The sequence below is a fragment of the Loxodonta africana genome, chromosome 5, assembly GCF_030014295.1.
Source record: "Loxodonta africana isolate mLoxAfr1 chromosome 5, mLoxAfr1.hap2, whole genome shotgun sequence".
NCBI classification, from domain to species: domain Eukaryota; kingdom Metazoa; phylum Chordata; class Mammalia; order Proboscidea; family Elephantidae; genus Loxodonta; species Loxodonta africana.
Window position 1 is genome coordinate 156,523,032 of NC_087346.1, and position 23,618 is coordinate 156,546,649.

The following is a 23,618-nucleotide window of genomic DNA, read 5'->3' on the forward strand; positions in this document are numbered from 1 at the left end:
ATAATTTCAAGGGAAAATCAAACAATGTTATTTTCTTATCAATAGACCAGTCAACTTTGTAATACCTTATCATCTGATGTGAGGCACACATTTTATTCAAGAATTATTTAAGCAGAATTGGCAGGTGTTAACCACCTCCTAGGTCCATGGGTGATGAAAGTAGTTTTGGATTGGCTGCTAACCTAAAGGTTGGCAGTTCAAACCCACTCAGCAGGACCACGGAAGAAAGGCCTGGCAATCTGCTTCCATAAAGATTACAGCCAATAAAACCCTATGGCTATAACACATGGTGTCGCCATGAGTTGGAACTGACTCAACTTGTTTAATTTTTTTTTTTTTTTTAACCACCTCCTACGAGGCTTACGAATTAAAATAACTCCAAAGCCAGTTCTAGTTTATAAAACTGATTTGAGCAGGTAAGGTAGCTCTGTCATACAGCTCTGGGCTAAGCCATCACCCCGAACTTTGGTAGTTATTTGAAGTCCTAGATGGTCTGTGGTCCATCAGTGGAGAGGAAAGAAAGGGCCCACCAGGGTCTGACCAAATCTTCCCAGTAGGGCAGCCCTCACATTCAGCTCATGGCTTGTTGACTGTGATAGGGAGCCCCCATCCTTACCTGGAGTGCCATGCAAGTGTAGCTGAGACATGGGAGCTGGAGGTCACATCCTCCCACCTGTGCAGGAGACAGTCATCTGCCCACTCACTGAGGGGCTCCCAGAGATCACCTGTGTGCTTTGGAGTGCGAGCTGTATTTTTGAGATTTGTGCACTTTACTATAAGATATACCTCAAAAAAAATCTAAAAATACCCTAGTAACTGCAGTCTGCAGCCATGTATTTAAGAAATAATGCCCTCCTTGGCCCCCAACTCCTTGATAAAAAGGAAAATGTCCTAAAGGTAGGCACAACTTTTTGTGTTCCGGCTGGTATGTAGCAGCTAAGATCCCTGCAATCATCTGTTGTTTAACATCTTCAAGTAGAGGTTCCTGCTTCATTGCTAGACACTGTAGACACTGTTTTTGTAGCACTAAATATATTTTTTTAATTGTCTTAGAAATGCGTTATCTAAAATGCAAGAGAGTTTATTCGGGAAGTCTTTTACGTATATCACTGGGCCACCAGAGCCCGAAGCCCTTCTTAAACTTTGGGAATTTCTTTTCGTACGTTAATTTGAAATACTCCACTTTTCCTCTTCCAATAGGAAACCCACTGGTCCACATCAGGACTCCAGCAGCTGTTAACCTGCGGAAATGGGGGCCCAACGGAGAGCCACCTGCTGACACACACGCGAGGCCTGCAGATGTTTTGGAGGGACCACTGACGGGGGGGCCGCTGTTGCTCTGGAATCGCCCCCTCCTGTGGCTCTAGGAAGGCGCCCCTTCGGTCCTGTTCCACCAGGGCTCCACGTCCTTCGGGGTTCCACCTCCTTCGAGCCCCACGTCCCTGGCCGGCGCCCAAACCAAAAAACACCGAACCCGTTGCGGCCGAGTCGATTCCGACTCATAGCAGCCCTACAGGACAGAGTAGAACGGCCCCATAGAGTTTTCAAGGAGCGCCTGGTGGATTCGAACTGCCGACCTTTTGACTAGCAGCCGTAGCTCTTAACCACTACGCCACCAGGGCTTCCAGGACTCCACTCCGAAGCCCGCCCGGCAGCGGGCCGAGTCTGCGGTGTGGCTCGGAGCGCCGCCCCCACCCTCCGGACCCTCCGTGGGACGCCTCCCTCGGCGAGCCAGCCTGGGTGTCGGGGAAAGCCAGCTTCTCCTTACAGCCGATGCGAAGACAGGCCGGAAACCGACAGCGCGACCCCGAGCCGGGAAGCCATCCTTCCCAGCCCGAAAAATTCAAGAAAGAAACCGCTCAGTCAGAGCTCTCGGCTGATTGGCTGGAAGAGAGGAAGGCCGGTGGTGATTGGCCCGGCTGGACGCCCCTCGACGCTCACGCCGGCAGGCGCGTTCTTCCGCCGCCGGACAGGCTGAGAGAACGCGATTGGTGCAGACGAGTCCGCCCTCCTCTGCCCCGCCCCCTCCCCGCCCCCTCAGCCTGGGGGGCGTGGACACTACCCGGCGTACCCCGCGCCCGTCGGCTTCTCCTCCGCCCGCTAATGTTTTGGCCAATTCAAGATGGCGGTGCAGGAGTCAGCTGCTCAGCTGTCCATGACCCTGAAGGTCCAAGAGTACCCGACCCTTAAGGTGGGTGTCTCGCAAGGGGAGGCGGAAGGGAAGCAACTGCTCCTCCCGCCGGTGCCCGCGGGCCGCGAAGGAGACGACCCCCAGGGAGGAAAAAAGGGAGGGGGCCGGGCGGGGGCTGGGGTGCGGCCTTCCCGAGCCGGACCCGGCTCTCCGAGGGGCGAAGCGGTCTGCCCCGGGCGGGTCGGGTTCTCCCAGGGGTGGCGGGGCCCCCCCCGCGCCGGGTTGGACTGCCAGGAGCCGGTGGCCGGACGGCTTGTCAGGTGTGGCCAGTGTGGCTGTCTGCCCTGCCCAGCCTGTGAGGCTTCGTGGCAGGGCGGGGAGAGGTCTGCCCGCGCTCCGCTTCGCCCCCTGGACCCCGATTGTGGCCCCTCCGGGTTAAAAAGAGAGTGAGCCGAACCAGCGACAGTCCTGGCTGTAGGCAGGCTGGTCAATTTGGGGGGTCGGATGGAGATCGGGATTCCCGTGGTGTGGGGTCGCGGGCGCCCAGCCAGAGTGCCCCAACCTGACTCGCAGATCGGGGGTCCAGCTGACCACCCGGAAGCTTAATGTTAGATTTTGTTGATGAGTTGGCTTCCAGTCGCTTCTTAGGGAACCTGTAAGGAGAGCCCTAACGATTTAATGGGGAACCTTTTTTACTGGGCGTCACCAAACCTGAAATACAGCCCTTGCCACTCGGTTGCCAGTTGTGTGACCTTGGGTGATCACTTCACCAGGTGGCATTCCATTAAGATGAAATTTGTGCTCTTACTAGCAGGAGCCAGTCCTTGCTCCTTACACGTTAACAGAGGATCTTATGGTGATTGCATCGAGGAAGGCACCTGGGAAGAAATACTTTAAACGATCAAGGTCATAACGTTCCTGAGAGAGCTGTGGCCGAGCTTATGTGACTTGGTTCCTTTCCTGGATGGCCGAGTAGCTTCTCTTTCTTCCCAGAGGACTCCAGGGTCCTGGTCCGTCACAGTGGTGACAGGTGGTGGTGGGTGCAGTATGACCCAGTTGCTGTGAGCCGCCCCCACCCCAAGTTAGTTTAGCAAAGGACAGAAGAGGACAGGCTCTGAGCTGACCTGCTGGGGTTTGAATCCTACCTCCTGCATTCACCCCTTAGGAGGTAGCTTGCTTAACCACTCTGATTGTTTGCTTGTGCCAAGTGTAGTTCCTAATAGTACCTATGTCACCTACCTATTGGTAGAACAGCGCCTGGCACCCATGAAAAGGTGGTTATTACAGTTATTGCTCCTGAGGTCAGACTGTGCCTTGGTCAACATCGCCTTCGCAGGAAAGCAGAAGCATCGATTCTCTGCCTCCTTCGTTATTAGCACTTGCACATCCAGCATCGACTTTGACTGAGGAAGGGAGAGGGAAGGTTGCCGACATGTCCCAAACGCCTTTTGTCAGACCCTTCAAGAAACAGGTGGCTGGTGCTGTGTACTCAGCTCCATGAGGTTGGTGGATCACCCTTCTTTTGAAGATGAAGATCTGTGACTCACAGAGGTCTGTACCATACTGCTGGAGGCCCCCAACTAGACAGCTGCTTGAGTTGATGTTGGTTCCTCCTTCGTGACCCATTGCCCCTCAAAAGAGAGACGTTGTGGGGGGAGCTTGTAACTGCTGACCTCTTGTCTCACTCAACTTGCCTTCAGGGCCTGTCATTTGAACTGATAGACAAGAAGGCACGAAGACCAGAACCCTGATGGTTCGTCATTTTTGGTGCTGGCTGGTGAATACAGGAAACACCAGACAGGAAAGATTTCTGAAAATCTCACTGCTCGTTAATTGAACCAGGAACAGAGCTGGAAGGCCTCAGGAAGTGCTTTTTCCTGCAAGTCCTCCTCTTTTCTGTCCCTGGTTTGTATGCCAGAGTTGTTACTAATGAAGAGTCGTGTGGGTACTCGTACAGGTAAAGAGGCAGTACAGGGTCATTCCAAGTGAGCCTGCCAAATTTAAAACACTTTACTCCTTTTTCTTTTAAGAATGATTTTAATGGCAGTATTTTTGCAATTAGAGATACTGCTTCCACCACGGTTCCTCCCAGGTTGGAGCCCACATACTAAGTTCTCTCTTCTTTGTTGATATTTGTATCAGTGCTCAGGTAATGTATTTTTTCCTAGAATTCCCAGGAGTAATTCCTAGTGTATCATGGGGAAGTTGAATGGGAAACTAGGGACCCTTGATTGCGAAGTGTTTGTTAACACAGAATGAAACAACGCTGGGAGAGCTTATGGCTCGGGCTGGGTCCATCGAGCCTTGAGCAGCAGTCCAGACTCCTGCAGGAGTGGTGGAGGTAGGAGGGTGCAGTGTGGACGTCAGAGAAGAGAGTGAGGTTTTAGAACGTGCCCTGTGGCCTGGTGCACCTTTAACCCAGGACAAGCTCTTTTGCAGAGTAATAGGAGCTAGCATGCGCTGGATTGGATTTTCACTGGTGGAGCTTACTCTGCTTTGCTGTCGAGTGAGTACTCCACAGATAGGATGGGAGCACGCACTGTTAAGTGGCTGGTCGCCCCCAGCTGAGTTTGAGCAGTGGAGCCTATGATGCGCATCATGTCCTGAGAACTGGTGGAGCACCCGGGCTCCCGACCGGCATGTCTCGTGCAGCTGTTTTACTGCTACAGCAGGAGGAGTTCAGAGTGGCCATGAGGTGCTGTTGCCAGCACGCTCCGACCCTGGGCAAGTCTCTCGTCCTCACTAAGTGCCCATTTCTACAACAAAAGGGACTAGCACGGGCTCTCTTCACCTGGCACCGTGGACTTTCAGCCAGATGATTCTTTGCTGAGGGGGCTGTCCTGTGCAGTGTAGGGTGCTTAGCAGCATCCCTGGCCTCCACCCACCAGATGTCAGTTGTTGTGAGCCGCTGTGGAGTTGGACCTGACCCGTGGCAACTCCACACACAGTGGAACGAAATGCTGCTTGGTCCTGCATCAAGCCCGTGATTGGTTGCACTTTGTACTGTTGTGATCCATAGGGTTTTCACTGGTTGATTTTCAGAAGTAGATCCCAGGCCTTTCTTCCGAGTCCATCTTAGTCTGAAAGCTCCGCTGAAACCTGTTCAGCATGATAGCAACATGCAAGCCTCCGCTGATAGACAAGTGGTGGCTACATGTGAACTGCATCGGCCAGGAATCAACCACGGCCCCAAAGTGTTCCCTGGGGGACAAAATCACTTCCACTGAGAACCACTGAACTAAATCCTGCTTTACTGGATTTGTTTTTATCTTCTTAAAACAACATGTGGGGTTATAGCTCATGAGAATGCGTTCTCCTCTTCTGGCTGTGGCTTGAGTCTTCCTGAACGCTACGTAGGTGTCGTGCTATGGGTGATGCCTGGTGGGCCTCTGCAGGGGGAGAGGAGATAAACTCCGGTCTGCCACCTTGAACCAGAGCCCCTGTATTAGTTATTTTTTAAGTTTTTTTTTTTTTCCTGACGGTAAAAGAAATTTACCAAATTTTCTTTAATGAAGAAAAGTATACAGAAGAATTGGGGATTGCCTGTTGTTCTGCTGCACAGAAATCATTCTCTTAACGTTTGTTATATTGCCTTCTGTTTTTTTTTCCTTCAGATAACCAATATAGAATAATATTTAGAGAGTTTCTTTATCACTTCTTTGCATGTAACACCCAGATCAGCTGGAATTGTGCACGGCTCAAGAGAAGGGGTAGAACTGGCTCAGGGCTCCTTCTGTCCTCTGTGGGATCCTCGTCTCCACGCCCCAGCCAGGGCCTCCTCTGCTCAGCCCTGTTGAATCCCCTTCTCTCTCCCAGCTGTCCTCTCCTCCTCACAGGTAGCAGGCTGGGCTGGAGTGATGTTCCTAAAGTGGGTCCATAGACGTGTTTTCGTGGGCCTTTGAGTTCTCTACTGAAGAAACCAAACCCAGACCTGTTGCCATCGAATTGATTCTGACTCATAGTGACCGTAAAGGACAGAGGAGAACTGCCCAATTCTCTACAGTAATATTTAAATTTTCAATTTAATGACAACCTGGTTGACTGTCTTCATATAAACAAGTACTGCCTTGCAGTTTCGAAGTCTGGGTTTCCTTGTAGTAGAAGGTTTGGGTCCCACACATATGCTGAAGTTTTAACTTTTAACGCAGCGTTCCAGACTTGGCCTGTGGCTGTATTTGGGGGATCCGTGTGTTCTTAAGTTTAGGGAGCACGAGTGACCATGCAGCACAGGGACTTAGGAGCCAGACAGGCATTGTGTTTGATCCTGGTTGTCTGTGTCCTAGCCTAGATGGGTGGCCTTAGGCTAAGTCTTTTTACCTTAGTTTTTTTTTTTTTTTTTTCTTTGCAAAATAGAGCCAGTGCCTCCTTCAGAAGGTGATTGTACTAAAGACAGTGACCTGTGGCACTTAATAAAGAATAATCTTTTTCTCTCCGAATCTCAAGGCCTTGTTAGACCTTGCAGCACTGTGTGTTCTTGCCTGGAACGTCCCCAAGTGTCCCCTCTGCCTTTCAGAACCCTACCATGCTCGGAAACATGGTTGAAATCTCTTTTTTTCCTTAACAGCCTTGTCCTTCCGCTTTTGTCGTAGGTACCCTTTTATTCTTCTTCACTTTTACACTGACGTTAGATACTTAACCACACAGGCAAGATACTCTGTCTGCTGTGTCCTACTGGTGCACCTCTGTGCCTGTCCTGCGGTGGGCCACGGCCTGCCTTTGTGCGCCCTGGGCCTTTCAGGATAAGTGTGGATTGTAATGAGGACGGAGACTGATTTCTTGGCTAGCTTGCAGATTTTTTTTTTTTTTTTAAACAAATTTCAAGTCTGAGAAAGAAAAGACTTGCTAATGACTAGTCTCTAATGAGTGGTCTAAGCTAGAGGCAGAACTAACCTCTCCCTCCAGCCCAGGACAAGTGGTAGCAGCAGCTGGCAGGGGAGTGGTATGGCCCAGGGGCTTCTAGCGAGGTCCCCTCCCTCTGTCCCTGCCCCTCTCTTCTTGGACCCCTAGCTTTGAGGGTCCCTAATAACCACAGTAGCTGAGCACAACTCCCCCATTCTCTCATCATTCCAATAGCTGACTGAGAAGGAGGGTCCTGTTGTTATAGCTGTTACAGCTGTCCATTTCAGGGCAAGGGAGACTGAGGCATGGAGCGGTCAGGCACCTTGACCAGGGGCACAGCTGGCAGACTGCCAGGCTGAGATGCCAGCCCAGACCTTCCCGACATCCAGCCGTGCACGCCACTTCTCGCATGTACTCCGTCAACAGCTCTTTGAGAATCTCTTGCCAGGCACTGTCAGGGGCACTGGGATGTCATGCAGAAGACGAATAACATCCCTTACACCCTGGTGGTAGAGGGGATGTTAAACGGCTACACGCAAACATTTCAGATACTTTAAGACATTTAGGACGTAAAAGCTGATATTGGAAGGAGAGGGGGAGGTGGCCCTGTAGGGATGAAGTTGGTGGCTTTGGCTGGGTGGTCAAGGAAGTTGTATTTTGGGTTGGCAAAGCTATGTGGAACGCACTGAAGTCTTGGCAAACCCCATCATCAGCAGACATACAGTCCCACTGGGGTGACGTGGCTTGGGATGTTCTCAAAGCCATTCAGAGAGATTGAAACCGCCAGACTAGTGAGTGTCAAGGCCAGTGATGCCAACCGTGGGTACATGGATCAGTGGGACACAAGTTGGCACCACGAAAAAGGACAGCCCGTCTATCCAGCGTGTAAACATCCGGAAATGTGGCGTGGGGCACGTCCATTCACGTCCTTTTTTGGGGATGGGGGTCTAGGTGAAGTGAAGTTGGTAACAGTGCTAACCTACATATCACAAAGCCCCGTATCGGCTGTGGGTAGGTGCTGATTACTTGCGGGTGTACATTGTTTCAGAAGCTTTATCTTAGGGACTGTTATTTTGAAAACCTTCTGAGGAAGAGAACTAAACACTGTAATAACGTGGACTAGTCAGTTCGGTGTGGCTGAATGGAGAAAATATACACCTGTGCTGATGGGCCTCCTTACCCATCTCTGGGCCAGGCTCCTTTTCTCCTCACCCACACCTCTCTCTGTCGAGGGTCTGCCTCCTCACCACTGAGCTTGCTGCCCCACTCCCCCAGCCTGGCCGCTCTTGACCTGCCAGCGCCTGTGCCCACATCCTCTAGAGGAGCTGCCTCTGCCCCTATCAAAGTTCAGCTTGAGTTCTGTCCCTTCCTGCCTGTCACTTCAGTAGCTGGCTTCTCTCTGTCTCCTGCATCATCAGTTTTTCCATCTTTACTGGGTCATTCCTGTCATTGTGCAAATGGCTGTAATTTCTCCTATCTAGGACCACACTCCTCCCTTGCCCCATGTCTCCCTCCAGCCACCACCGTCTTACCCTGCTCCCCTTACGCCAGCGTCTTTTCCCCATCCTCTAAATCAGGGCTTTGCCCATAACACTCAACCAAAAGCGTTCTTGTCAGGGTCACCATTGACTTCATGTTATAAAAGTGGACAATGCCCAGTTGATCATCCTCCTTTGAAGTACTTCTTCCTCTGGCTTATATGACACCTTCTCCTGGTTCTCTTCTTTCCTCTCTGCATGCTGTTCACATGCAAACTGATGTGCCCATGTTCAGTCTTGGGATCTTTTCACTTTTCTGCCTACCTGGTTGAACAGTTGCCATCTCATTGATTCCAACTCATGGCAGCTCCATGTATGTCAGAGTGGAACTGTGCTCCACAGGGTTTACAGTGACTGATATCTCAGAAGTAGATTGCCAGGCCTTTCTTCCAAGGTGCTTCTGGTTGGGTTCGAGACATCAACCTTTCAGTTAGTAGCTCAGCACTCAACTGTTTGTATGTGGCTTTAGGCTGTCCTCATACTTATGACTCCCACACATCTACCTCCACCAGACCCTTTCCTCAACTCCCACCTCATGTAGCTAGCTATCTGCTTGATATCTCTTCAGCGGCTGGGAGACACTGAGATACCACGGGCGAAACTGAGTGCCTGATCTCTGCCTCCCCCTGCCCCGAGTCTCTCCTTACCAGCCCACTCTTGCTATTCCAGGAGGACGACATCCTCCTGGCACTTGTTTGGGCCAAAACCCTGGGAGGCATTCCTAACTCCTCTGTCTTTCTCATGTTCATCCTTGAGATTCCTCCTTAGTCCACAATGGCTGCCGAAGTACCAGCCTTCACATTCTGCAGGCAGCAGGAAGGAGGGAAAGTGGAAAAGGTGCCGCCCCATTGGCAGCTCCCTGCCGGAGCCTCCCCAGGATTCCTGCTTAGCGTTTACACTGACGCTCATTGAGTGTTTAAATAAAACTGTGGCTTTGTAACTCCTGCTGCTCTGTCTCACCCACTTGTTTTCTTCACAGCACTAGTCACCATCTAACAGCGCATCCTGCATCTGTTTGTATCTTTTCCCCTGAGACTGCCCCCTGTACAGAGTACCCTGCAAGGACCTTGTTTTGTTCATTGCTGTGTTCCAAGGACCTACTTGCTTGGCAAGTAGTAGACACAATTAAGTAGCTTTCGGCTAGTGAGTTTTACCTCTGTTTGCTTGGAAAATTCTTTCTTCATGCTTTGTCTCACTTTTGTCCACTTGGTGCATTCCAGAGAACACAGCGTGGCCTGCACAGCAGTCTGGGTGTGGCCGGCCTTTTGACATTCCTTTTTCACCAGCTCCTCTTACCCACACACCCCCAGCAGTGCTGCCTCGGCTCCCCGTCCCTTTCTCCCATGGATCGTTGTTGCCTGACACAATGCTGGCACTAGGTAAGTCACCCCCTGCCCGCTCTGCCCCGCACCAGCCCGTGCCAACTTCGAAGGGGCGGACCTGGCTCCGGCCCCTGATGGCTGACCTCAGGTGGGTCCTACCATGCCTGACAGCATGGCTGCCCTTCTTCAGGCTTGCTGCATGTGCTCCCCACCTTCAGACACCCCCCATCCTCCCGCTCAGCGGATGGCTTGGTCCAGGTCCTACTTACCGCCTGCCTTTTGCCAGCTCTAAGCCCACACTTGCTGCCTCCCTCTTGTCACTGAGGGTGGGCCACCTGCACCCCTGTCTGGGAACGACCTCTCCACCCCTTCTCTACCACCCGAGGATGCGTGCCTGTGCCGTTACCTTCTAGTTAACAGCAAGCAGACAGAACCCTCAAATCGCCTTCTCTCTGAGCTGGCACCATGTCACGGTCTTGAGGGCTCGCCTCCCCTTCTCTGTTGAATTGCTTCTCCTCTGGTTTTGTGCTGTTGCTCATGGCTCTGATCAGGGTCACCAGCTGACCCCTGTGGTGCTCGTCTTGACCTCTCCTAGCATTGCACCCTTAGAAATAGTCCTCCTTTGGCTCTACAGCACCACCCTTGCCTGGCTTCTTTTTGAGCTCACACGCTGATCCCTGGTCTCCCGTGCTGGCCCCTCCTCTTGGTTTTGACCCCTAAATGTTGGAGTGCCCCAGGGCTCTGTCTTTGGACCTCGGCTCTGTTTACACTCTCTCTTAGTGGTCTGCTATGGTCTCATGGCCCCCTGCCTCCTCCTCCTCCATTTCCTTTGGGCACACTACTTAACCTCAGCGCCTCCATGTTGTTACTAAGCTGTGTCATGACCCTCGGTTATACAGTGATAGCTCCCAAATTTATTTCTAGTCTCAACCCCGGTACTCTGTACCCAATAGTTTATAAGTCATCTCCACTTGGGCCTCTCTGAGGTACCTCAGCGTACTTGAATCTGAGCTTTTGATCTAACCTGCCTCCCCCCTCCCCCACTTGCTCTGTCTTCCCTTTTTCAGTAAAGGGCGGCTCCTCCTTCCTCCTTCAGTCAGTCACAACCTTGGAGTCAGCCTTGACCTTCTGGTCTCACATCTCACAGACAGCCCATCCACATCCTCTTGGCTCCAGCTTCAGAATATATGCAGAATCTGATGACTTCTCCCTTCTCTCCTGCTTCCACTTAGCCAGAACCACCATCTCCTCTCTGGGTTCTTGCAGTAGCCTAACTGGTCCTCTGCTGTGCCCTTGCCCACCACAGTCCCTTCTCACCCAGCCACCAGATTGCCAGGTCATATCATTCTTGTCTCCTGGTGCCTTCCTAGCTTCCTCAGGGTAAAGGCCAGGGTTGTGAGAGGCCCCCTGCCTCCTCCTCCTCCATTTCCTTTGGGCACACTACTTAACCTCAGCACCTCCGTGTTGTTACTAAGCTGTGTCATCCTTCTGCAGCCCTAGGGCCTTTGCACTTGTTTACCTTGCCCGGAATGCTCTTCTCCCAGACAGCCATGGGGGTTATTCCCTAACCTTCACCTTAGTGAGACCTTCCCTGACATCCTGTTCAAACTTGCAGCCCCACCAACAGAAATGAAAAGGAGAGAAAGTGTGCTTTGGTGGTGTCGTGTAGGAATCAACACTGGTGCCCACATGTAGCCTGTGTTCGTGTTTGTCTGTGAGCTGTCCCGGGAGTCGGTGGAGACAGGGCCCTGGCGTGCCCCATCATGCACGGACTTCCAGTGGGGAGCGCTTTGCTCTAGTGAGTGTGCAGCGGATGACTTGGATTTGCAGCTCATGTTCTTACTGTACTTCTGTGGCCCTTTTTAAAGCGGATCCGAGGTATAAAGATGTCCGCAGTAAGCAGAGGGTTGGGACTAATGATGCAGGCACTGAAAGGGGGGGAACATGGCAGCACTGACAGCTCTCTTCCTACTGCACACACCTTGTCAGCCAGTTTCTGAGGCAGAAACAGCACCTCAGATCCCCCTAGAAATTGGCCTGAAACGTGTCAGTTTTCAAGAAGCCTATTTAAAGTAGGGGATTTGAGCCACTCCTGTCCCTGGTGAGCCACCCTCAGGGTGTAAGTCAGCTCATGATAGCATGAAGCAACCGTGATTTACAAGATTGTTCCATGCTGAAACCAGACACTGAGACAACTCTGCAGAATGTAGAGGGATGTGTACTGCCACTCAGTGCTGAATCCAGCACTTTAGAAAATGTGGTAAATATTTAGAAACCTCTTCTCAGGTTTCTTACTTAATCGTGAAAGACGAAAAACCACATGCCATTGGGAAAACATTTCCTTCCTGCGCTGATAAAAATGGCTGACAGCATTATGATGACAAACTAAAATGCATTTCTTTATCAGCAAATACTGTCAGAAAATCCAACGCAAACATTGGAGAAGGCTTGAAGAAACACATACTAAGGCAAATGGCACGGTGTGGGAGGGGTGCTGTAGAGTTGGATGAAAGTACAGATGTTTCATACAAGTCTCAACTTATGGTGTTTGCCAGATTCTGTTTCAATAATGGAAACAGGAAGGATTACTTTTGGTGAGTCACTGAAGGGGAACGATGTACTGGAGAAAATATAATTGAACATCAGCTAACTAGATGAAGAAATCTTGTGATCCTAAAACCTGTAATGCAACAAATTACTAAGGTAAAATTGAATAGATCTAATTAATAGAAATTTAAATTTTTGGTATAACCAGATAAAATAGGACCAGAATTAAAAAACAGATAAACTAAAAAACAAGCCAGAAAACAGTCACCAAATATGAACCATAAAGAACTGATTCAAATTGATGAGAAAAATGTAAGGCCTCCCCTCCTCCCAATGTGGCGTTGGACAGGGGACACAGCGGAAAATATGTAGGAGGAAAAATGTATTAAGTTGAACCATATAAAATTGCAATTTTTGTAGGTGATAGGCTGCTTAAGCCCGTAACAAAAGATTGATGAGTAATTAGTAATTAAAAACTTCCCACAAACAAAAGCCCAGTACCAGATGGCTTCACTGGCGAATTCTACCAAGTGTTTAATAAAGAGTTAACACCAATCCTTTACAAACTCTTCCAAAAAACAGAAGAGGTGGGAACATTTCCCAGCTCATTCTGTGAGGCCAGTGTTAATTACCCTTATACTAAAACCAGACAATAACATCACAAGAAAAGAAAATTACATACCAGCATTCCTTATGAATGAATATAGATGTAAAACTCCTCAACAGAATACCTGCAAACTGAATCTAGCAACATATAGAAAGGATTATGTACCATGACTAAGTAGGATTTATCCCAGGAATACAAGGTTGGTTCAGCATGTGAAAATTAATGTGATACATCGTATTGACGGAATAAAGGCAAAAACACAATATTCTCAATAGACACAGAAAAAAACGTTTGACAAAATCTAACACCCCTTCATGATTTAAAAAAAAAAACACTCAACAAACTAGGAATAGAAGGGAACTTCCTCAGCCTACTAAAGGGCATCTGTGAGATTGAAAGCTTTCCCCCTAAAATCAGGAACAAGACATTGGTGGGTGTTCACCCGCATCACTTCTGGTCAACATTGTAATGGAGGTTCTAGCCAGGGCAATAAGACAAGAAGAAATAAAAGGCATTCATATTATAAAGGAAGAAATAAAACTCTGTAAGTGATATGATCTTGAATGTAGAAAATCCTAAGGAATCTGGAGAAAAAAAAAAAAACTATTAGAGTTAATAAACTAGTTCAGCAAGGTTGCCAGATATGAGATCAATATACAAAAATCAGCACTAGGAATGAACAATTCAAAGGAGAAATTAAGAAATCAATTTCATTTACAAAGCGTCAAAAAGAGTAAAATACTTAGGGGTATTGCTAAGATAGCAGTACTCCCCAAATTGATCCACAGATTTAACACAATCCCTATCAAAATCCCAGCTGGCTTTTTTGCAGTAATTGACAGGCTGATCCTAAAATTCATATGGAAATTGAAGGGAACCAGAATAGCCCAAACAATCTTGAAGAAGAGCAGAGATGGAGAAGTCACACTTCCTGATTTCAAAACTTTACTACAAAGCTACAGTAATCAACACTGTGTGGTACTAGGAAAAGAATAAACATATAGAACAATGAGCAGAATTGAGAGTCCAGAAATAAGCCCACATACATACATACATATATATATATATATATAGATAGATATTTTTTTAATTGTGCTTTAGGTGAAAGTTTGGAAACCTGGGTATAGTGGTTAAGAGCTACAGCTCCTAACCAAAAGGTGGCAGTTCGAATCCACCAGGTGCTCCTTGGAAACTGTGGGGCAGTTCTACTATGTTTTAGGTGAAAGTTTACAGCTCAAGTTAGTTTTTCATATAAAAACTTATACATATATTGTTTTGTGACATTAGTTGCAGTCCCCACAATATGACAGCATACTCCTCCTTTCCACCCCAGGTTCCCTGTGTCCATTTAACCAGGTTCTGTTCCTTCCTGCCTTCTTATCCTGCGTCTGGGCAGGAGCTGCCCATTTGGTCTCATGTATCTGGTTGAACCTAGATGCACGGTCCTCATGTGTATTTTTTGTTTTGTAATTCTGTTTAATTTTTGTCTGAAGAGTGGGCCTTGGGAATGGTTTCAGTTTTGGGTTAACAGAGTGTCCAGGGGCCATAGTTTCAGGGGTTCCTCCCGTCTCCATCAGACCATTAAATCTGGTCATTTTACATGAATTTGAGTTCTGCTCCACACTTTTCCACTCCATCCGGCACTTTTTATTGTGTTCCCTCTCTGGGCGGCCCTTGGTGGTAGCTGGACGCCGTCTAGTTATTCTGGTCTTAGGTTGGTGGAACCTGCAGTTTATGTAGTCCTTTAGCCTCTTGGGCTAATACTTTCCTTGTATCTTTGTTTTTCTTTATTCTCCTTTGCTTCAAGTGGGATGGGACCAATTGATGCATCTTAGATGGCTGCTTGAAAGCTTTTACGACCCCAGATGCCACTCACCAAAGTGGGATGCAGAACATTTTCTTAATAAACTTTGTCATGCCACTTGGTCTAGATGTCCCCCGAAACTATGGCCCCCAGGCCCCAACTACTCTGTCCCTCCAAGTGTTTGGATTAAGCCCACATATTTATGTTGGTTTTCAGTAAGAGTACCAAGACAGTTCAATGGGGAAAGAATAGTCTCTTCAACAGATGGTACTGGGAAAACTGGATATCTCCGTGCAGAAAAAAATGAAATAGGACCCCGCCTCACACCGTATACAGCTCACAATGGTTGGAAGACCTGAATGTATAAGGTAAAACTAAATCTTAGAAGAAAATGAAGGTGTTAATCTTCATGACCTTGGATTAGGCAATGTTTTTTTAGCTATGACACCTGCGGTGCAATGAATTACTCAATATGGCCCTTCCAGCCACAGTCTTTGTAACGCTTACTGTATGACTGAGTGGGACTATGCAAATAAGGTACTTGTGCCAAGGAAATAGGATAGCTTGCTAATAATAATGTAAATGAGGTGAATGGCACCCTTGTTGGGGTGGGACCATGCAAATAAAGTGTATGGAACCCTAACAAGGGGATTGGTCAATTTTGCCATCCTGCTAGGCTTAAAATGAGCTACCCTAGAGGTGGTGGGAAGGGAGGGTCTCAACATCACCAAGAAAGAAGAGCCAGGAGTAGAGCACATCCTTTGGACCTGGGATCCCTGCACTGAGACCTCCTAAATCCAGGAGACAGAGAGGAGCTGTAATACGGAAGACGGCAAGAGACAGTGGCACAACACGGCTGCAGTGGGCCTTCCCAGTTCACTGAACAAGAAACCAGAGTGCCTTCGACACCAGGCTTACTGGCAGAGTGGGGTGCCTCCAGGCACTTACCAGCTGATCTAAATTGTCAAAGGCCAGAGGAGGAGTCAGAGAGAGATGTGCCCGCAGGCACGGCTGAGAAGAGGTTGCCCTGAAGAAAGGACTGTACCCTGAGTGTTACAGACCCTGCACTGTAACCTGTTACTAACAAACCCCATAATGGTGAGTATCGTATTTGAGTTCCGTGTAGCCGTTGCGACCAATTATACCCTGCAGAGAAGGAGAGAGTGCCATGGCAGGGGTGGTTGGTGTCAGGACTGGTAAAGGGAGGAGAGGGAGGCGGCAAGGCTGACCTCCGCCTTAGAGGAATCAGCCTTGGGCTGTGGATCTCGATTCTACTTCCCCTTTGTCAAGTAAGAGGAGGTTACACACTCCCTCGCACACACACGTGCCATTTTTACAATACCTAAAGCACAAGCAACCAAATCAAAACAGATAAATGGGACTTCATTAAAAGGAAAAACTTGTGCTTTAGACACTGTCAGGAAAGTGAAAACAGCCCACAGAATAGGGAAGCAATAGAAATATTTTCAAATCGTATATCCGATAATCAAACCAAAACCCATTGCCATCCAGTCGATTCCAACTCACAGTGACGCTGTTGGACAGAGTAGCACTGCCCTGCAGGGTTTCCAAGGAGCAGCTGGTAGATCCGAACTGCCGACCGTTTGATTAACAGCTGAGCTCTTTACTGCTGACCCACCAGAGCTCCCACATATCTGATAAGAGTCTACTATTCTAGTATCCAGAATATATAAACAACTCCTACAACTCAACAATAAAAAGACAACCCAATTTGTTATTTGTTTTTTATTGTTGTAAGAGGTGAGCAAAGGATTTGAATAGACTTTTCTCTAAAGAAGATATACAAATGGCCAATAAGCCCATGAAAAGATGCTCAACATCATTAGTCCTTAAAAAAACAAAAAACCCATTGCCATCGAGTCGATTCTGACTCATAGCGACCCTATAGGATGGAGTAGAACTGCCCCATAGAGTTTCCAAGGAGTGTCTGGTGGATTTGAACTGCCGACCTTTTGGTTAGCAGCCACAGCACTTAACCACTACGCCATTGAAACCACAGTGAAGTACCACTTCACACCCACTAGGGTGGCTAGGATCAAAAAGATGGACGATAACAAGTATTGGCGAGGTTGTAGAGAGGCTGAATCCTCATATACTGCAGGTAAGAATGTAAAGTGGTATAGCTGCTTTGGAAAACAGTTTAGCAGTTCCTCAAAAAGTTAAACATGGAACGACCACATGACCCAGCGATTCCATTCCCAGGTATATACCCAAGAGAAATGAAAATGCGTGTCCACACAAAAATTTGCACTTGAATGCTCGTAGCCTCGTTATTCATCATAGCCAGTAGAGGGAAGTTTGGAGCTTGTGTATCTTGTGCCTTAAGATTTCAGTTCATTTTTCTGAACCAGGTGATTTGTTTTTATTGTATTTTATGAAGGAACCATCTCGAGTCATATTGTTGTTGTTGTTAGGTGCCGTCGAGTCATATTGGAAATAAAAAAGATTGCCCTTCCCTGCAGATAGTTTCCAAGGCCCTGGTTTGGGCTTCACCCCGGAGGTGATGGCTCCCGAGGCACTGAAGCACAGCAAGGCCCTAATCTATTAGGATTTTAGAGAAAGTGCTGGCGGAGCCAGGCCTTCCTGATCTGTCCTTTCTGTCCTTGCCCAAGGACAGTCTCACTTGTGTTTGTGTGCCTGGCACCAGGTTGCTATAGGCGCCCAGAGTGTGCTGAATGCTGTGTGTTGGGAGGCCTTCAAGGTAACCTGTACTTTTGTTCAGGGATATGCAGCCCACTCCCCAGAGCTGGGGACCCAGCCTTGGGGGCCCTGAATCTGGGCTTCTTACTACTTTCAAAACAATAAAATCTGTACCTGCTCTTGCATTTAAAAAGTCAAGTTATGAAAGGGAACATACGGTTATGAGTGTCCCACTTACCCCTGACTTCTGGATCCTTTCCTCTAGTAGCTTCTTGCATCTCTTTCAAGAAGGAGTCTAGTAAGTACCTGTTGCTGTTGAGTCGATTCCAATTCATAGCAACCGTAGAGGACAGAGTAGAAGTGCCCCCATAGGGTTTCTAAGGCCATAATCTTTATGGGAGGAAACTGCCACATTTTTCTCCCACAGGCTGGCTGGTGGGTTCAAACTATCAACCTTTCAATTAGCAGCCAAGCAAATATATCTGTATGCCCCTTTCGTTCTGCTTGTTTTTGTTACTTTTTCATTTTGAAATAACTTTAGACTTACACAGAAGAGTTGTAAAGATGCTACAGAGAGAGTTCCCATACACCCCAGCTTCCCCAAGTGATTACATCTTGCATAACCGTGGTACATTTATCAAAACTAAGATTTGTTTGGAGGACAGAAGTTTACACCTGCAGCTGGCCAACTGCTAGAAGTATTATGCCCTTACTTACAAACCACTTAACCTGACTGTGGGGTGGAGGCTCTTAATGGGGTTGTAAAGTCAGGCAAGGCCTCGTTATGTCATGAACCTTGAATGTAGCTAAGGGATGTTTGGAGAAGTCTTTCTCCTGGTGACAATTTGAAAAATATTTTGGCGGTGCTCTGTGTGTTGGCCTGTGTTGAAGGTGACTCTGTGTTGGTTGGCTTTGTTTGTTGTGATAATTGTTGTCATGCTGGGCTGTGGCATGATTAAAAACAACGGCATGTTTTGTTGTAACTGTTGTTAAGGTATTCCATCTTGCAACACAGGTACAGAATCAAGTGTGGCCAAGTTAGACTAGAGACAAACTCAGGCTGCTGTGACACAGGATAAGAGAACGAGGTCAGGCCACCAGCGTGTTGGTACTAGGGACCTTGTTGGTATACACTTTGCTGCTGTTATTCGTGCATCAGATATTCACCCAGCAGTATATTGACTGGGAGCTACCAGAAATTCAGGCCGGATTCAGAAGAGGACGTGGAACCAGGGATATCATCGCTGATGTCAGATGGATCCTGGCTGAAAGCAGAGAATGCCAGAAGGATGTTTACCTGTGTTTTATTGACTGTGCAGAGGCATTCGACTGTGTGGATCATAACAAAGTATGGATGGCATTGCAAAGAATGGGAATTCCAGAACACTTAATTATGGTCATGAAGAACCTGTACATAGACCAAGAGTCAGTCATTCAAACAGAACAAGGAATACGGGAATACTGTGTGGCTTAAAGTCAGGAAAGGTGTGCATCAGGGTTGTATCCCTTCACCATACCTATTCAATCTCCATGTAGAGCGAATAATCTGAGAAGCTGGACTATATGAAGAACGGGGCATCAGGATTGGAGGAAGGCTCACTAACGGTCTGAGATGTGCAGATGACACAACCTTGCTTGATGAAAGTGAAAAGGACTTGAAGCACTTACTGATGAGGATTAAAGACTACAGCCTTCAGCATGGATTACACGTCCATATAAAGAAAACAAAGATTCTCACAACTTGACCAATAAGCAACATCATGATCAACAGAGAAAAGATTGTAATTGTCAAGGATCTCGTTTTATTTGGTTCCACAATCAACGCCCATGGAAGCAGCAGTCAAAAAATCAAATGATGTATTAAATTGGGCAAATCTGCAGCAAAAGACCTTTTTAATGTGTTAAAAAGCAAAGATGTCACCTTGAGGACTAAGGTATGCCTAACCTAAGCCATGGAATTTTCAGTCACCTCATATGCGTGCAGAAGCTAAACAGTGAATAAGGTAGACCCAACAAAATTGATGCTTTTGAATTATGGTGTTGGCAAAGAATGTTGAATATACCATGGACTGCCAGGAGAACGAACAAATCTGTCTTGGAAGAAGCACAGCCAGAATCGAGGATGACAAGACTTCATCTCCCGTACTTTGGACACGTTATCAGGAGAGACCAGTCCCTGGAGAAGGACATCATGCTTGGGAAAGTAGAGGGTCAGCGAAAAAGAGGAAGACCCAAGATGGGTTGACACAGCGGCTGCAACGATGGGCTCAAGCATATCAACAACTGAGGTTGGTGCAGGATCGGGCAGTGTTTTGTCCTGTTGTACATAGTGTCGCTACAAGTCGAAAGCAACTTGACGGCACCTAACAACAACAGCATGTGCTGAGTGCTGTCCAAGCACTATCTATAAAAAGGGGTATTAAGTTGTGACTTTCTCCCTAGCAGATACTCAAAGAAGAAAAAAATGATACTTCCCTCCCCTCCATTTTTACCAGAATAATAGTAATAGTGAATCGGAAGGAGAAAGAACGTGTGAGGGCAGGCCTGCCAGGTGGTGGCACAGAGTCCGTCAACCGCCCTGGGTGGCCACATAGTGTGGGCAGACTGCTTTCCTCAACTGTGAAACAGGGGCATTACAGGATTCCGCTTCTTGATTCATTTGTTCGTCAGCAAATGTGAGTCCCTGCTTGGTACCAGGCAGTAACATTAGCTACCGTTTGCTAAAGAGATGTCGCCAGGATGCTGCCTTCTGCACCTCGTCAGTCCTTCACTGCCCGCTTGTTCAAAGTGGCATTCTGCCCATTGTGCAAGTAAGACCTCAGGTGCAGATAGCAGTGTTTGCACGCGGTCATGTTGCCAATCATGGTGGGTTCACCTCAGTCCCCAGGATCTCTGAGGAGAGGGGCAGGCAGTGAGGACAGGGCTGCCTTCCCCCCACCAGCCTTGTGTGCAGGCCTTCTAGGTCTGGGGAGAAAGCTGGGTCTTTGGCAAAGAGGTCGCAGTGGCTCCTTCCTTGGCCACCAGGCCCCATCTTCCTTCCGGTGCCCCACCTCCCCGACAGCGGCCCTGGTGCCCAGGCCAATGGCTGGAGCAGGAGTCCATTCCCGGGGGGTGACCCTTAGACATCGTGGGCCTGTTGAAGCTGAGGTGTTGGTTCTGGTGTGGTTTACAGTGGTAAAACCAGAACAAACAATGCTCGGCGGTAGAGCGTGGTTACTTTACGGACTTCCCACCGGGCCATCAGTACAGCCGGTGGTTCTAGAGCAGTATCTAAGGATGGTGTTTACATGTGGAAGGAGGAAGATGCGATACTGGAGATGACGTAGCCCTGGCAGTTGTGTTTAAAATCGTGGGAGCATAGGAAAAGAACGGGATAGAAAATTAACAGTGGTTCTCTCCAGAGGGCAAAAAAGTAACACCGATTTTTAGGTTCATTTTTGTTTGTTTTATATTTTCTAAATGTTCTACAATAAATAATAATTTCTGAAATAATAATTTGTTTTCATAATGAGGGGAAAAATAAGTGTTCACTTCCTGAAATTAGTTAAACATGCCCTTGTAATGGCACGCAGGTGTTTCAGATGGCACTCTACTGAACCCCAGTGGACCTGCAGTGCTGCTTCTCGGGATGTCCTTGGTCTCACAGGGTTGGTTTCACACAGCGTTGTTTACCATGCTGCTCTGACCTGGTTTTGCCAGCATCACTCTAGGTGATTACAGGTTTTAATAACTGATAGATTGACTCTCCTGTTGTTAGTCTTCATTTTGATCATTGCTTCATTGTTTATTGCACCTTTACATTCTTTAGTGTTCCCATCCAGGCGGGGCCCCAGAACGACCTCCGCTCACTCGAGTCTTCTTTTATGTGTCTTGGTAGAGTTTCAGAGTATACGTGTTCTGGAGAGAACTGAAAGGCTAGCATTTTGCCACAAGAGTGCTGTGATGAAGACTTCTCACGTCCTGACTGTAAAACGGTGGGACTGAAATATTGATTCAGAGGATTCTCAGCAGCCTCTGGTTTCTTCACCAGGTGCCCTATGAGACACTGAATAAACGCTTCCGAGCTGCTCAGAAAAACATCGACCGCGAAACAAGCCACGTCACCATGGTGGTCGCCGAGCTGGAGAAGACCTTGAGCAGCTGCCCAGCCGTGGACTCAGTGGTCAGCCTTCTGGACGGCGTGGTGGAAAAGCTCAGCGTCCTGAAGAGGAAGGTGAGTGCTGCTTCAGGTCTGGCTTGCACACAGCAGGAGCCAGCCCTGGGTGCGTGGTGGCCTCGTTCTGCCCTCAGGCTGCAGAGTGGGCCCAGCAGTCCCAGCCTCACTGGTTCCCCAGTCTACCATAAAGATGGGCCATTTTCTCTGGGAGCAGGGCCACAACTAAGGTGGGAAGTCCTGAGATAGAAGAGGTGCAATGAGGCGGCGGGATGGACTGAAGCCCTTGACGAACTCCCGGGGCAGGTGATAGCTCTCAGCTCACAGCTCATTTTCTAAAACACGAGCGTCTCCAGCGTTAGCATTTTCAGCTGTGAAATACTCTGTGACTTGGAATGAGAACACATCCGTAGGTATTCATTCCATTTAAAGACACTTTACACGTTAACTTAGTAAGATTTGAGAGTCAAGATTCACTGTTTTTTTTTTTTTTTAAGATTCAGTGAATTTCTAAGGTTTGAACTTAAGCACATTAACAGTTTTAAAAGATCAGATTTGATAGCAGGTACCCTTATTTTTTCCAGGTGGGGTTAAGATACAGAGGAAAAAACAGTCTTCCATTCTTTCTTTGTATTTCTGCTTGAGGACTAAATCTTTTCCAAATGCTTATTTCACCAAGCTGGTTATGTCTTTTAAGAATAACACAGTAGGAATTTTGCAGGTTAGCAGAGCTAGATTTACCCCGAAGTAGGTTGAGCTCAGCAACCCAGACTTCGTTTTTGCCATGCCCTCTTCCTTTTGCTGTTCTGGTTCCGCTCTTGAGAAATGAGCCCCAGGCTACTAGATGCCCAACCTGCAGGGCAAGTCTGCTGGCTGCCTTTCTCTTCACAGATCTCAGAGAAGATGGCTTCAGAATTCAGCCTGGCTGCTGGAGAATGTGTACAGAGCAAAGCTAGGAAATACCTTCTCCATTGTCAGAAAACCTCAGGCCAGCTCTCTCCCACCACAGGACTCCAACCTGCCCGCAGACCTTTGCAGAATTAGGTAGAGCCGCACAGGTGTGGTGTGATTTTCTTATGTACTTTTCCTAGAGCCCAGCTGGCCAAGACAGGTAGGAGTGCTTGTGACCCCTGCATCCTGGCACCTGCGCTAAGCTGGGAGTCAGGGAGCCTGCACGCTGGCCTCTCAAGAGTCTCCTGGGGACAGAATCTGGCAGGCTGGGTTGGAGGATGGGGTATGGGGCATAGGGAATTACTCTCAGTGAATTTAGGTGTCTAAATAACTTGGACTATCCCTACAATGCACAAAATGAGAACAACGCTCACACTATCTTAAAGGCACTAAGTCTTGTCAGAAGAAACCAAGTTTAATAGGAAAGAAGGACTCCCTTCCAGGCTGTTTGTGCCCAAGTGCTGCTATGGGGCTGAGCAGGCCAGCTTCCTGTCCCATGTTCCTGTTGCTGTAGGGACCAGTTTGTCTTGGCTCCAGGTGTGTCCCCAGCCCAGACAGCTGAAAGGCCAGGATGTGTAATAGATTGATATCTTTTGAATTTTGCCTCAAAACAGCATGTGGGATTTCTTGTTTTCTCTGACTAGGGTGTTTGAATTAATCTTAGCACTGAAAACAACCAAAAAACCTGGACATTTTAAAACTTCTTATTAAAAGCATCAGAGAGTTCATGAGACAGAAAGGAATCACCAGTCCAGAGTCAAAGGGTAGAGGGAATCAGAGAGGTGAAAAGGCAAGGAAGCTGCCTTTGCCCTGGGAGTACTGACCGAGCAGTACAAATGTAAACTCCTTGAGGGCCTTGCTGCTGGTGAGGCCAAGAGGGACAAAAGAGTACAAAAGTAAACTCCTTGGGCCCAGCACAGAGTGAGAACCTAACAGGAGGCCCTTCCAACGATAAGCTGGGACCCTGGAGTGCCAGACCTCAAGGTGAGGGTACACCAGAAGTGAGCTCACTCCCACAAGGAATCCCAGCCCAGACTCGAAAACACCTGGGTGATCGCAGGAACC

The 23,618-nt window shown here is 48.1% G+C and overlaps 1 protein-coding gene across 2 annotated transcripts in view; it reads left to right on the forward strand.

Moving 5' to 3' along the window:
• The first annotated feature begins 2,061 nt into the window (after positions 1-2,061).
• Positions 2,062-23,618, forward strand: part of MAEA (macrophage erythroblast attacher, E3 ubiquitin ligase) — a 52,073-nt gene continuing 30,516 nt past the window's right edge. For both annotated transcript variants that reach the window (XM_064286125.1, XM_064286126.1), the window contains exons 1-2: positions 2,062-2,191; positions 21,480-21,662. In XM_064286125.1, the coding sequence (XP_064142195.1) occupies positions 2,123-2,191; positions 21,480-21,662 (252 nt within the window). In that variant the 5' untranslated portion in view covers positions 2,062-2,122. The remainder of the gene's footprint in view (positions 2,192-21,479; positions 21,663-23,618) is intronic.